General features: G+C 46.2%; 1 protein-coding gene across 4 annotated transcripts in view; it reads left to right on the top strand.

Annotated features, from left to right (window-relative positions):
* The window catches only part of ACSM5 (acyl-CoA synthetase medium-chain family member 5), a 29,431-nt gene that overhangs the window by 4,864 nt on the left and 12,178 nt on the right, over positions 1 to 12,389 (top strand). For 3 of the 4 annotated variants that reach the window (XM_003124563.6, XM_005662101.3, XM_005662100.3), the window contains 4 exons: positions 2,031 to 2,238; positions 5,142 to 5,285; positions 7,508 to 7,661; positions 10,321 to 10,400. In XM_003124563.6, the coding sequence (XP_003124611.3) occupies positions 2,031 to 2,238; positions 5,142 to 5,285; positions 7,508 to 7,661; positions 10,321 to 10,400 (586 nt within the window). The remainder of the gene's footprint in view (positions 1 to 2,030; positions 2,239 to 5,141; positions 5,286 to 7,507; positions 7,662 to 10,320; positions 10,401 to 12,389) is intronic. The other variant, XM_021086523.1, reaches the window with a different exon arrangement.

The following is a 12,389-nucleotide window of genomic DNA, read 5'->3' as shown; positions in this document are numbered from 1 at the left end:
TCACAGCATCTCCTAGGGAAGAAAGAGAAGGACAAAATCATCAAAGCAGAAAGATCAGCCCTAAAGTGTTCCTCCCTCTTTCCACTGTCATGAATGCCCAGGGCAGTGGGCTATTGATTTTCTTGGGATGGTTCTTCCAGCAGAAAAGGAGGGGAGGCGGAAGGACATATCCATGGAGCCCCGGGAGCCTCTGCGGGCGCTGTCTGATGCACTTGTGGAGAAGGCTGGAGTTTTTAGACTGATTTTACAATGGCAAGACACCTGCTTTCAGTGGAGTGCTGGCTTCTCTGTCCCCTGGGAACCTTCTACGCTTAGAATGTTGTCCACCCACCTTCCAGTTACGTCTGGAGTAGAGCCTACTTAAAATTTATTTGCATAAATAATGTTTGAAAAAAAGAGGGGTAACCCTCACATCAGAAAATTAACCCTTTCCACATGAACAAGCTGAACCCAACCATTTTGTGAATGGATTGTCCAAAAAGAAAAAAAAAAAAAAGGAGGCAGAAACTGTAATTTTATTTTTACATATTTTTGCAGGATATATAAAAGTGAGCACCATGATGGTATAATCAGTGTGAGAGAAATAAACAGGCCCACAGATTTGGGAACTTGTCCATATTTTGCCATGACGTATGAGATGCACTTAAACGAAAGCTGAGGTCAGGGAGACCCTGTCCTTTTCTTGAGGACCTGCTATGCTCCAAGCACTGTGTTAGGCACTTTGCCTGATCAGAACTTCCCTTTGGAGTATTATTATCCTTATTTTTTACGATGTAATTATGATTTTTTAAAGATATTGTGTCTCTAGTTTGCCCGATTATAAGGATCTCCCATGTCTCTGCTGCCTAAATAAAATAACTCAAAGCCACGTTCCCCGCTGCCACCTCAAGTCGAGCATCCTCCCCATTTTCAAGGATGCTCCAACTGCACGTCCTCCCATCCCCTCGCTCTCTTGATATGAGCCTGTCACTTTCCTTCTGGTCCACGGTGCTGACTCATTCATCTTGCTGACAGCTCCGGCTGTCCACAATCCGCCCGGGCCCCCAGAGCACCACGCACCGCTCCGGGTGGAACAGACTTGTGCTGGAAATAGATAAAACAGAGAGGTGGAGTGAGGAGCCGTACTGTTTACCTCCTAGAGGGCTCGTGCTGGGCTTTGGGTCCTGTAAAGTTGGGGAGGGAGCATGGCAATGAGAACTGTGCTTGGCTCCCACCAGATGTGGGACAGGTCCATTCCTCTGTCTTCTGCCCTCCCTCACCGGCTGTGGCCGGATGCCTGATTGTTCTAGGATTTCTTTCTTCTCCTCTATGAGATGAAGGTGCTAGATTCTATGGAAGGTGGAACGTTGATAGCCTGCCTTCTGAGATACTCAAGTGCTTTTTCAAGTGTCTGGTTAAAATGTGCCCCTACTTTCTGCTTCTTCATCCTTCCCCTTGGAGGGAGATCTACTTAGCTACCCTCAGAGTGGCTTTGGCTGAAGTAACGTGGGGTCTTGGGCCCCCACTCCTAAACCCACCCGCTTCCCCCAGCGACCTGCATGTGACACTAAGTTTCCTGCAGCCTTTTGTTTGAAGGGCATGAGATTCCATTGAACTAAGTCCCCTCTTAGTTGACTTAGTTCAAGGTCAACTCAAGGTCATGGACGCTTAAGTTTACCGTTGCCTGGGTTCTCAGCTCCAGCTCCACACCATATTAGCCGTGTGTTCTTGGGTAAGTTATTAATTTACTTAAGGCATAAAGGCTTAGGTTCTCGTTGTTTTGAATCGGCAAAATGGGTATAATAACAGGGTCTTCTTTCCAGGGTTGTTAGAATGAACTGAAATGGTGCATGTTAGTTCTTTGCGCGTGTTAAGCGCTCTGTGAATATTTTCTGGATTTCAGTGTTAGCATTAATGATGCCTTTTCTGGTGCAGGCATCTCGCCTCTCTCCAGCCCCTCCCTGCTCCTATCTTTGACGGGGATGTCTGGACCTGTTGGCAGAGGTCTTCTCCTGTTGCCCCGTCAGCATCCCCTCTCTGTGTGGTATTAGGGGCTGTCATGATTCCTGGCATCTCTCAGCTGACGGAGAAGGACCTCAAATTCCGACTGCAGGCATCCAGGGCCAAGTCCATTATCACTAGTGACTCCCTGGCTCCACGGGTGGATGCCATTAGCGCTGACTGTCCCTCCCTCCAGACCAAGCTGCTCGTGTCGGACAGCAGTCGGCCAGGCTGGATGAATTTCAGGCAACTCCTCCGGTAAGCTGGGGCTCTCCAGAGGACAGAAGAAAAATGAGGCCAAGGCATTTCCTCTTTTTTTTTTTTTTTTTTTTTTTTTTGGTCTTTTTAGGTCCTCTCCTTCAGCATGTGGAGGTTCCCAGGATAGGGGTCGAATTGGGGCTGTAGCCGCCAGCCTACACCACAGCCACAGCAACGCCAGGTCCGAGCCATGTCTGCAAACTTCATCACAGCTCATGGCAATGCCAGATCCTTAACTCATTGAACGAGGCCAGGGATTGAACCTACACCCTTGTGGTAACTAGTCAGATTCTTTTCTACTGAGCCGCAACAGGAACTCTGGCATTTCTGCTTTAAGCAACAAGAATGCTGATTGCACAAGAAAAGAGTGCATCAGAAAGAAGGCTCCCTTTGGAAACCCAACAGACCTGAGACCTGAGGCCTGATCCTTGTGTGTCACTCAGAGCTGAAATTGTCACCAGCTTTTTTGCCTCTGTGATGGTGATAATATTTACAGATCATCAGCCAGGGTAAATGAGATGATCTCCATATATGATGCCTGATTCATTATTAAATACCAGTCTTGTCACAAAATAGATGTTCACTCAGTCTTTGTGGCATGAATGAATATAAGTAAATGCTTACCCAGCACGACACCTGGCATACACCAAGCACTCAACACATGGCAGAGATTATTAAATCAGTAACTGATCACCTACTATGTAGTTAATGCATCAGGATCTCCAAGTGGCCACAAGGAAGGATAAGGATGAGAAAACAGAGACTTGAAAGGATAAAGTGATTTGTTCAAGATGCTGACAAGTAGGGAAGCCAAGGATGGGACAGAGCCAAAGCCATTGGCCTTTGAGCAAAGGTCTGGTGGAAACCGATCTGAGTATTTGAGACTCTGTCTCTATCAGAGGCCAGAACCAGAAAGGGGCCTCACAGGAGCCAGCCCTGTTAAGTCACAGAGGCCTGTCCCCATAGACCAGCTGCGTCAAAGTCACCTGGGCGTGATTTTCCTTTATTTTATTTTTTGACTAATAGCATTTGTTGCTTGTCCCTAGCTTTATTTAAAAGGAATCTTTGGGAGTTTCCATCGTGGCACAGGGGAAACGAATCCGACTAGGAACCATGAGGTTTCAGGTTCGATCCCTGGCCTTGCTCAGTGGGTTAAGGATGCAGCGTTGCTGTGAACTGTGGCGTAGGTTGCAGTTGAGGCTCGGATCTGGCACTGCTGTGGCTGTGGTGCAGGCTGGCCGCTATAGCTCTGATGCGACACCTAGCCTGGGAACCTCCGTATGTTAGGGGTGTGGCTCTAAAAAGACAAAAATAAAAGTTTGAGGACACGATAAATACTTTTTAGATTGTTCTTGCCTATATCAGAATGTAAATTTTCTACCATAAAGTTAAGGGAAATTATTTATTTATTTGCCTACCGATACATTTATTTATTTGGAGGGTAAGGTTTTAAATACAGATTCCAAGACCTCACATCTGACCCTTTTAACCAGGCATCGCTGAGCAAGCGCCCTGGGAATCTGTATATCCAGAGATCTGGCCCAGTAATTTTGATGACCTGCCAGTTTGATATAGATCTGGTGGTTTTCAGTTTTAGCTGTCATTATAATTACCTGAGGAGCTCGAAAATAAAAATACCAATGCCTAGGCCTGTTGTCCAAGATTCTGATTTTCTGATTTCCTTTTCTCCAGGGTAGGGCCCAAGCAGTACTATTTCTTTCCCCTCCCCCCGTTCCTCCTTTTTTTTTTTTTTTTTTTGTCTTTTTAGGGCCTTACCCACGGCATATGGAAGTTCCTAGGCTCGAGGTGGAATCAGAGCTACACCACAGCCACAGCAACGCAGGATCCGAGCTGCATTTGTGACCTACACCACAGCTCACGGCAACACCGGATCCTCAACCCACTGAGCAAGGCCAGGGATTGAACCTGCAACCTCATGGATACTAGTTGGGTTCATTAACTGCTGAACCATGACAGGAACGCCTCCTTTTTATTTTTTGAATTGGCATATAGTCAATTTACAATGGTGGGTTAATTTTTTACTTATGATAAAGTGATTCAGATGTATATATGTATATATGAATATATATATGCGTGTGTGTCTGTGTGAATATATACATACATTTTTAATAGATATATATACACACACACATTGCATACATAATATATATATACCCATTCTTACAGTCTTTTCCATTATGGTTGATATTAGGATATTGAATAGAGTTCTCCCTGCTATACAGTAGGACCTTGATGGTTATCCATTCTGTGTGCCATAGTTGGCATCTGCTGACCCCAAGCTGCCAGTCCATCCCTCCCCCACCTCCCCCCCTTGGCAACCACAAGTCTTTCCTCTGTGTCTATGCATCTAATAGTATTTCATGTAAAACCTTACCAGGTGATCCTAAGATGCAGCCAGAATTGAGAGGCGATGAGTTCAGAGAGTCTCCCGATCACAAACCTTTAGGAATGACCCACATCTCAAAACTCTACATTTGGAGAACTCTTGAGAAAACAGCTCTAAGTTACCCAGGGATTGCGGTGGGGGTGGGCCTGGGCCTAATAGGTGCATGTTCTGCCAGAAACTTCTCGTGCCCTGATGAAAGCCAGGCTCTTTTGAGTGAGTTACATAACCATTTCGAGCCTCAGTTGCCTTATCTGCCAAGGATTATCATGCTAGTACCTACCCTGTGAGGCAACTATGGGGTCAGAGATAACAAGCTGGAGCATTTAGCAGGTGCCTCACATGCGGTATTCATTAATATGTTGTAATAGATATTATTGTATAGATATCTATACGCTATCTATCAATGCTATAGATGGCACAGTTGTAATAGATATTACCGTGACGGTGACTACTTTTACTGCTAGCAGTGTCCGGCTAGTATTTTTATGTTTTACAGGGAGGCATCCTCAGAGCACAGCTGCGCCAGGACCAAAAGCCAAGACCCCCTGGCCATCTACTTCACAAGTGGCACCACTGGGGCGCCCAAGATGGTTGAGCACACCCAGGCCAGCTATGGACTGGGTTTTGTGGCCAGTGGAAGGTACCAGGGGACAGCTTGTCTGGTGGGTGCAAGGAAGAAAAAGCAGGCAGGTGGGCTGGAGGAGTGGGGTGGGGGAGAAGTGACAGGAATTGAGGTAAGGAGCTAACAAGAGACCCAATCCTGTAGGATCTGAATGAGGTGAGAAGCCATTGGAGGGTTTCTAAATGCGATAAAATATGGGTACCATTAAATTTGCTGTTTGCACCCTCTCGAAGTGTACAGTTCAGTGTCATTAAACACATGCACATTGTTGGGCAATCGCCCTGCCATCCATTTGTTTTCATCTCACAAATCTGAAACTCTCTGGTCATTATACAAAAACTCTCTATTTCCTTCTACCCCCAGGCTTTGACAAAGGCATTGTACTTTCTGTCTTTTCACTCTTTCTTTTTTCTTTTTACGGCTGCACCTGCAGCACATGGAAGTTCCCAGGCCAGGGGTCTAACCGGAGCTGCAGCTTCGACCTGCACCACAGCCACAGCAACACAGGACCCAAGCCGTGTCTTCAACCTATGCTGCAGCCTGCGGCAATGCCGGATCCTTAACCCACTGAGCAAGCCCAGGAATCAAACCCTCATCCTCACAGACATTCTGTTGGGTTGTTAATCCACTGAGCCTCTATTTTCTGTCTTGATGGATTTGATTTCTCTAGGAACCTCATAAAAGTGATAAAAGTGGGGTCGTACAGCAGTTGTCCTCTTGTGTCTGGCTTATTTTACTTAACATAATGACTTCAGGGAGTTCCCATCGTGGCGCAGTGGTTAACCAATCCGACTAGGAACCGTGAGGTTGTGGGTTTGATCCCTGGCCTTGCTCAGTGGGTTAAGGATTTGGCATTGCTGTGAGCTGTGGCGTAGGCCGGTGGCTACAGCTCCGATTGGACCCCTAGCCTGGGAACCTCCATATGCCAAGGGTTCAGCCCTAGAAAAGGCAAAAAGACAAAAATAATAATAATAATAATAATGACTTCAAGGTTTGTCCATGTCGTTGCATGTGTGGGAACTTCCTTCCTTTTTAAGGCTGAGTGGTATTGTTTTACATGTATATATGGATATACATAGATGTATAGATATACCAATTTTATTTATCGATTTATTCATTGATGGATGCTTGGGTTGCTCCCACCTTTTGGCTCATGTGAATAATACTGCTATGAACATAGGTGTACATATATCTGTTCAAAACCCTGGTTTTAATTCTTCTGGGTGTATCACCAGAAGTAGAATTGCTAGATAATATTTATGATTCTATGTAACTTTTCGGAGGAACAGTGGAGTATTCCGAGCAGAGGAATGCCATGATCTGATTTGCCTTTTCTTTTTTTTTTTTTTTGCTTTTTAAGGCTGCACCCGCAGCATGTGGAAGTTCCCAGGCTAGGGGTCAAATCGGAGCTACAGCTGCCAGCTTATACCGCAGCCACAGCAAAGTGGAATCTGAGCCACATCTTCGACCTGCACCAGAGCTCACAGCAATACCCGATCCCCCACCCACTGAGCAAGGCCAGGAATCGAACCTGCCTCTCACAGATGCTAGTCAGATTCATTTCCGCTGTGCCACAAGGGGAACTCCCTGATGTGTCTTTTTAAAGGGTAACTCAGAAGACTGGGTTGAGAGTAAACTGGAGGGGACAAGGCTGAAGCAGAAGACTGCTTAAGAGGCCAGTAAGAGGCAAACTTGCAAAAAGAGGCAAGCTTGGAGGTTTGCCTGGGAGAACAGCAGGGAAGGGAGTGACAGGAGGCAAGATTCTGAAAGTGTTTTGAGTTTTAAGATTTGATGAGAGGTGAGAGAGAAAGAGTCAAGGATGATGTAACTTTATGTTGTACTTCCTAAACTATAAGCCCCTCCAAGCAATGAAACGAATGATTTCTATGACCCTAATAATAAGTCCTGAATAAATGCCGAATACATGTTTGAATAAATACAGTGTCCTTACCACGTTGTATTCAGGTTACTTGTTCCCAATTATTTGTGATTATTAGATCACTCCCAGTAGACTGTGGACTCCTTGGGATCTGTCTTTTTAATTCCACGCCCTTAATCTAAAGCATAGGAATATAGAAGATGCTCAATAAATGCCTGAGACAAATGTTGACTTCATGGTTCTTATACAGATTTGAAAAGCATACGTGAGTACACACTGCGGAAAGGCTCCCAATAGGGGGGCACTGATCATGCATAATAACACATTGCTGAGGGGTCTGACTTTCTCCACTTTTTGGCAGGAGGTGGGTGGCCTTGACTGAATCAGACATCTTCTGGAACACGACTGACACTGGCTGGGTGAAGGCAGCCTGGACCCTCTTCTCTGCCTGGCCTAATGGATCTTGCATTTTTGTGCATGAGCTGCCCCGAGTTGATGCCAAGGTTATCCTGAATGTAAGAGACAAAACCACCTCTTATGTATCGGGTATAAATGAGATGAGCGGGATACAGGTTTTGAGTTTGCAGGAGAAAAGGCCTGAATCAGTGACTGTAATGCTTCTTTGGTGCTGATATTAACCAGGAAGTTTCCCAGGCCCTCCTGTAATCTGGTTCATGCCCACCTGCCTACCTAGAATAATTACCTACCCTCTAGAGAGACAGTCACATCATATCTCCAAACCTTTGCACATTCTTTTTTTTTTTTTTTTGGCTTGTGGGGTGCCTCTCTTGCCATTACTTTCTTCCTATGCTCTTGTCAAAACTATCGTTTTGTTTCAAAATCTTGGGGGTCAAATTAGGACCTACTCCTCACCCCTGTGTGCTGCCATCCGTGGTGTATCATGTGGGTATTTTACCCAGCTCTAGAGTCTCCTGCCCACTTTTCTTGGGTTTTCTCATCATGGATGTCTCCAGCGTACACACATCTTTCTTCTGCCCTCTATATCCCAACCACAGTTTCTTAAAAGAGCAAAGGAACCCAATTTCCATGCTGTTTGCCCTGGGGCAAGCCGCATCCCACGGGGGCAGAGCAATAGAACAGGCTGGGCCATTGGGCAGACCTGGCCTCTCATCCTACAGCTTCCATTCTCCAGCTGTGTGTTCTTAGGAAAGTCACCTCATCTCTCTGAGCCTCGTGTCTCAAGTGTATGGAAGAAAAGGATAACATACAGAGCTGTTGTGAGAACTAAATAATGTGAGGCATATGGTCTGGCATGCAGCAGGTTCTTAACACATATTGATTATATTATCAGCATTATCAAACTCACTATCATTATCGTTCATGTAGGGCTTGATCAACTAGTATGCATCTTCTCTCTCCACTGCCCCCAGCCCTGATGTATTTATGAATTATCTATTTCTGGGTAGTAAATTATCCCCAAACATTGCAGTTTCAAACACAAACATTTGGAGTTCCCTAGTGGCCTAGTGGCTAAGGACTCAGTATTGTTACTGCTGTGGCTCGGGTTTGATCCCTGGCTTGGGAACGTCCACATGCCACAGGCACGGCCCAGAAAAATAAGAAATAAAAATGAAACACAGATATTTATTATCTCACAGTTTCTGGTGATCAAGAACCTGGAATCATGGAGTTCCCTTTGTGGTGCAGCAGAAACAAATCCAACTAGTATCCCAAGGATGCAGGTTCGATCCCTGACCTCCCGCAGTGGGTTGGGGATCCGGCATTGCCATGAGCTGTGGTGTAGGTCAAAGATGCAGGTTGGATCCCATGTGGCTGTGGCTGTGGCTGTGGCCAGCAGCTACAGTTCCGATTCGACCACTAGTCTGGCAACCTCCATAGGCTGCAGGTGTGGCCCTAAAAAAAAAGGAATCTGGAATCAGCTGAACAGGTGGTTCTGGATCAGGCTCTCTCATAGGGTTGCAGACAAGATGTCAGATCTGTACCCCCCTGTTAATAGTAGCATTTTTCATTATAGCCAAAAAGGTGGAAGCAACAGAGGTTCCAATGAGTCAGATAAACAAAATGCACATATATACAGTAGATTCTTATTCATCCTTTGAAAAGAAGGAACTTCTGGCACACACTACATTGTCTTGAAACCATTATGTTAAGTGAAATATGCCAGCCACAAAAGGGCAGATAATATATAGATTCCCAGAGTGATCAAATTCCTAGAGATGGAGGGTAGAATGGCCCGGGGCTGAAGGGGAAGGGGAAATGAGAAATTATTATGTCATGGCTAGAGAGTTGTAACTTGGGAAGATTAAAAAAAAACTTCTGGAAATGGATGATGGTGTTAAACACACAACAGCATGAGCTTAGATAATACACCCGGACTCTAGACTTAAAAGCGGTTAAAATGGTAAATTTCACGTTATGCTTATTTTACCACAGTAAGAAGAAGAAAAGATGTCAGCTCCGGTTACAGCTCTCTAGAGGCTTGACTGGGGGTAGAAAACACATTTTAAAACTCCTTCAGGGAGTTCCCATCGTGGCTCCGTGGTTAACGAATCCGACTAGGAACCATGAGGTTGTGGGTTCGATCCCTGGCCTCGCTCAGCGGGTTAAGGATCCGGCGTTGCCGTGAGCTGTGGTGGTAGTAGGTCACAGACACAGCTCAGATCTCGTGTTGTTGTGGCTCTGGCGTAGGCCTGCAGCTATAGCTCTGGGAACGTCCATATGCTGAGGGAGCAGCCCTAGAAAAGGCAAAAAGACCAAAAAAAAAAAAAAAACCATTCGTGTGGTTTTTAGCAAATTTCAATACCTCACTGGCTGTCAGCCAGAGGCTTCAGCTGCTCACTGCGTGCGTGCACCTGTCCGTTGGATGGCTTGAGCATACTCACAATACAGCAGCCTGGCTTTTCCGGAGAGAGTGATCCTGGAGCGGGAGAGACAGTGACAGCACCTAAGATGGAAACCAGAGTCCTCATGTCCCTTCCGTGCGATGCTGTTGGTCACAGATCAAACGTGGTGCATTGGGGGAGGGGACCGGGTTGGAATGCCGTATGTGGGACATCATTTCAGGCCATCTCAGAGGCTGGACACCACACGTAGTTTTCAACTTTTCTCCTCTGGTCCTGGGAATGCTCTCCACCGTGATGACGTCCCACCCTAGTGACTCTAAGACCATCTCCATCCTTTGTTTTTGTTTAGACTCTGTCCAGCTTCCCAATCACCACCTTCTGCTGCATCCCCACTATCTTCCGGCTGCTCGTGCAAGAGGATTTGACCAGGTACAGCGCATCTTCTTCATGCTTTGGGAGCCCAAGTATGTGAATATATAGCACAGGTACCCCCCCCACCCCCCCACACACACATACCCTCTCATTCCAACTCTCTCTCTCTCTCTCTCTCTCTCTCTCTCTCTCTCTCTCTCTCACACACACACACACACACACACTCACAAGCATAGACATCCTTCAAGAAAACTTCTGGGAGTCCCTACAGTGATACAGGGGGTTAATGATCCGGCTTGTCTCTGTGGAGGCACCGGTTCTATCCCCAGCCCACTGGACTAAGGATCTGGCATTGCTGCAGCTGCAGGTCTCAGCTCCAGCTCTGATTTGATCCCTGCCTGGAAACTTCTATAGCTGTGGGTGTGGCCAAAAATGAAAACCAAGAAAAGGGGGAAAAAAGAAAACTTCTGGCCCCCAGGAATTTGCATCCAAGTGGATCTGAATAGATCTAAGAGAGTCTGAAATTTCAGGGCTCACATCCGTACACCCAATGGCAATTCCCTCTGAGATGTGTCTGCTATTCCCATGCGATTAGAAATATGGCTGGATAACTGTTAGCCACTGTGGAATGGATTTGTTCCCAGGGCCTGAGGTCAGTAGGACTAACGAGTCCACCACAGTTGATGCCCCATCCCTCAACCCCTTATGAACACCAGCCAGCCATTCCTGAGAGAGTGCCTGGGCGCCCCCCACAGGAGGCCACAAGATACCATGGATGGTTCCTTTCCTGGGTGAATCCAGAGTGACACCTGCTGGTGGGGCAAGTCTCGTAGCTGGGGTAGGCAGAGAGGAACCTGACACCCTACTCAGCCTGATCCCTGCCTCCCTCTTCTATCCTTTTCCAAATAATGGGAATTGCGCCCCCCACAGCATCTCTAACCCCGTATATCTGACCATGAGGTGCCTAAGAGAGTGAGTTCTCCCACAGTCCTCAAGGTTAATTATACGATACAAGAATTCACCTATCCCTGGATCCATTGTCATGATCTACACAGCATGACTGAGTCATTCAAGCAAAATGTGGTTGAAAGATACTTGGGGAGTTCCCACTGTGGCTCAATGGGTTAAGAACCTGGCATAGTTGCCGTGAGGACGCCAGTTCGATTCCCTGGCCTCACTCAGTGGGTTAAGGATCTGGCGCTGCCATAAGCTACAGCATAGGTCACAGATGCGGCTCACATCTGGCATTGCTGTGGCTGTGACGCAGGCCTGTGGTGGCAGCTCTGATTTGACCCCTGCCCTGGGAACTTCCATATGCCGCAGGTGCAGCTGTGGGAAAAAAAGGAAAAAAAAAAGAAACATGATTGGTAATATGAAGTAATAGTCAAACCAGTTTGATTCAAAGGGGAAAATAATTGCAAATTTATTTGCAATCCCTAATTTTTCATGTTTTGTAAAACGTGGAGGGGTTGTCTTGCAACATGTTTAATGTCTGTCAGAATTTGGGGGTTCTTAGAGGGCTACTCTCAGTTTTTAATCAAGTCATCTTTTGCAACAGGTGGCAATTAGTTTTTTTCCAACATTTTGACAAATTCACCTGGCATTTACTGTTGTTAGGCCCAAACCTGCAAACCTACCATGTGAAGTTCTGAGTTTATTTCAAACTCAGATAGGATTGTTTTCATTTTTTAAATTTTATTTTCTGTCTTTTTATTTTTTGTACCCACAACATATGGAAGTTCCCAGGCGAGGGGGTCAAATTGGAGCTGTAGCTGCTGGTCTACACTACAGCCACAGAAACATCAGATCCGAGCCACATCTGTGCCCTACACCACAGCTCACAGCAATGCCAGATCCTTAACCCACCAAGCGAAGCCAGGGATCAAACCAGTCTCCTCATGGATACCAGTCAGATTTGTTTCCACTGAGCCACAGCGGGAACTCCCAGGATTGTTTTTAAAAGAACTCATCTGTCCACGAGGCACATGCCTGCAAGGCCAGGGCACGTGGAGCTGGGTGGAAAGCCTGGAAGTCTATATTTTAGTG

Source organism: Sus scrofa, chromosome 3, assembly GCF_000003025.6.
Source record: "Sus scrofa isolate TJ Tabasco breed Duroc chromosome 3, Sscrofa11.1, whole genome shotgun sequence".
Lineage (NCBI taxonomy): Eukaryota > Metazoa > Chordata > Mammalia > Artiodactyla > Suidae > Sus > Sus scrofa.
Note: the sequence above shows the minus strand (reverse complement) of the source record. Positions and strands in the feature narration are given on the sequence as shown.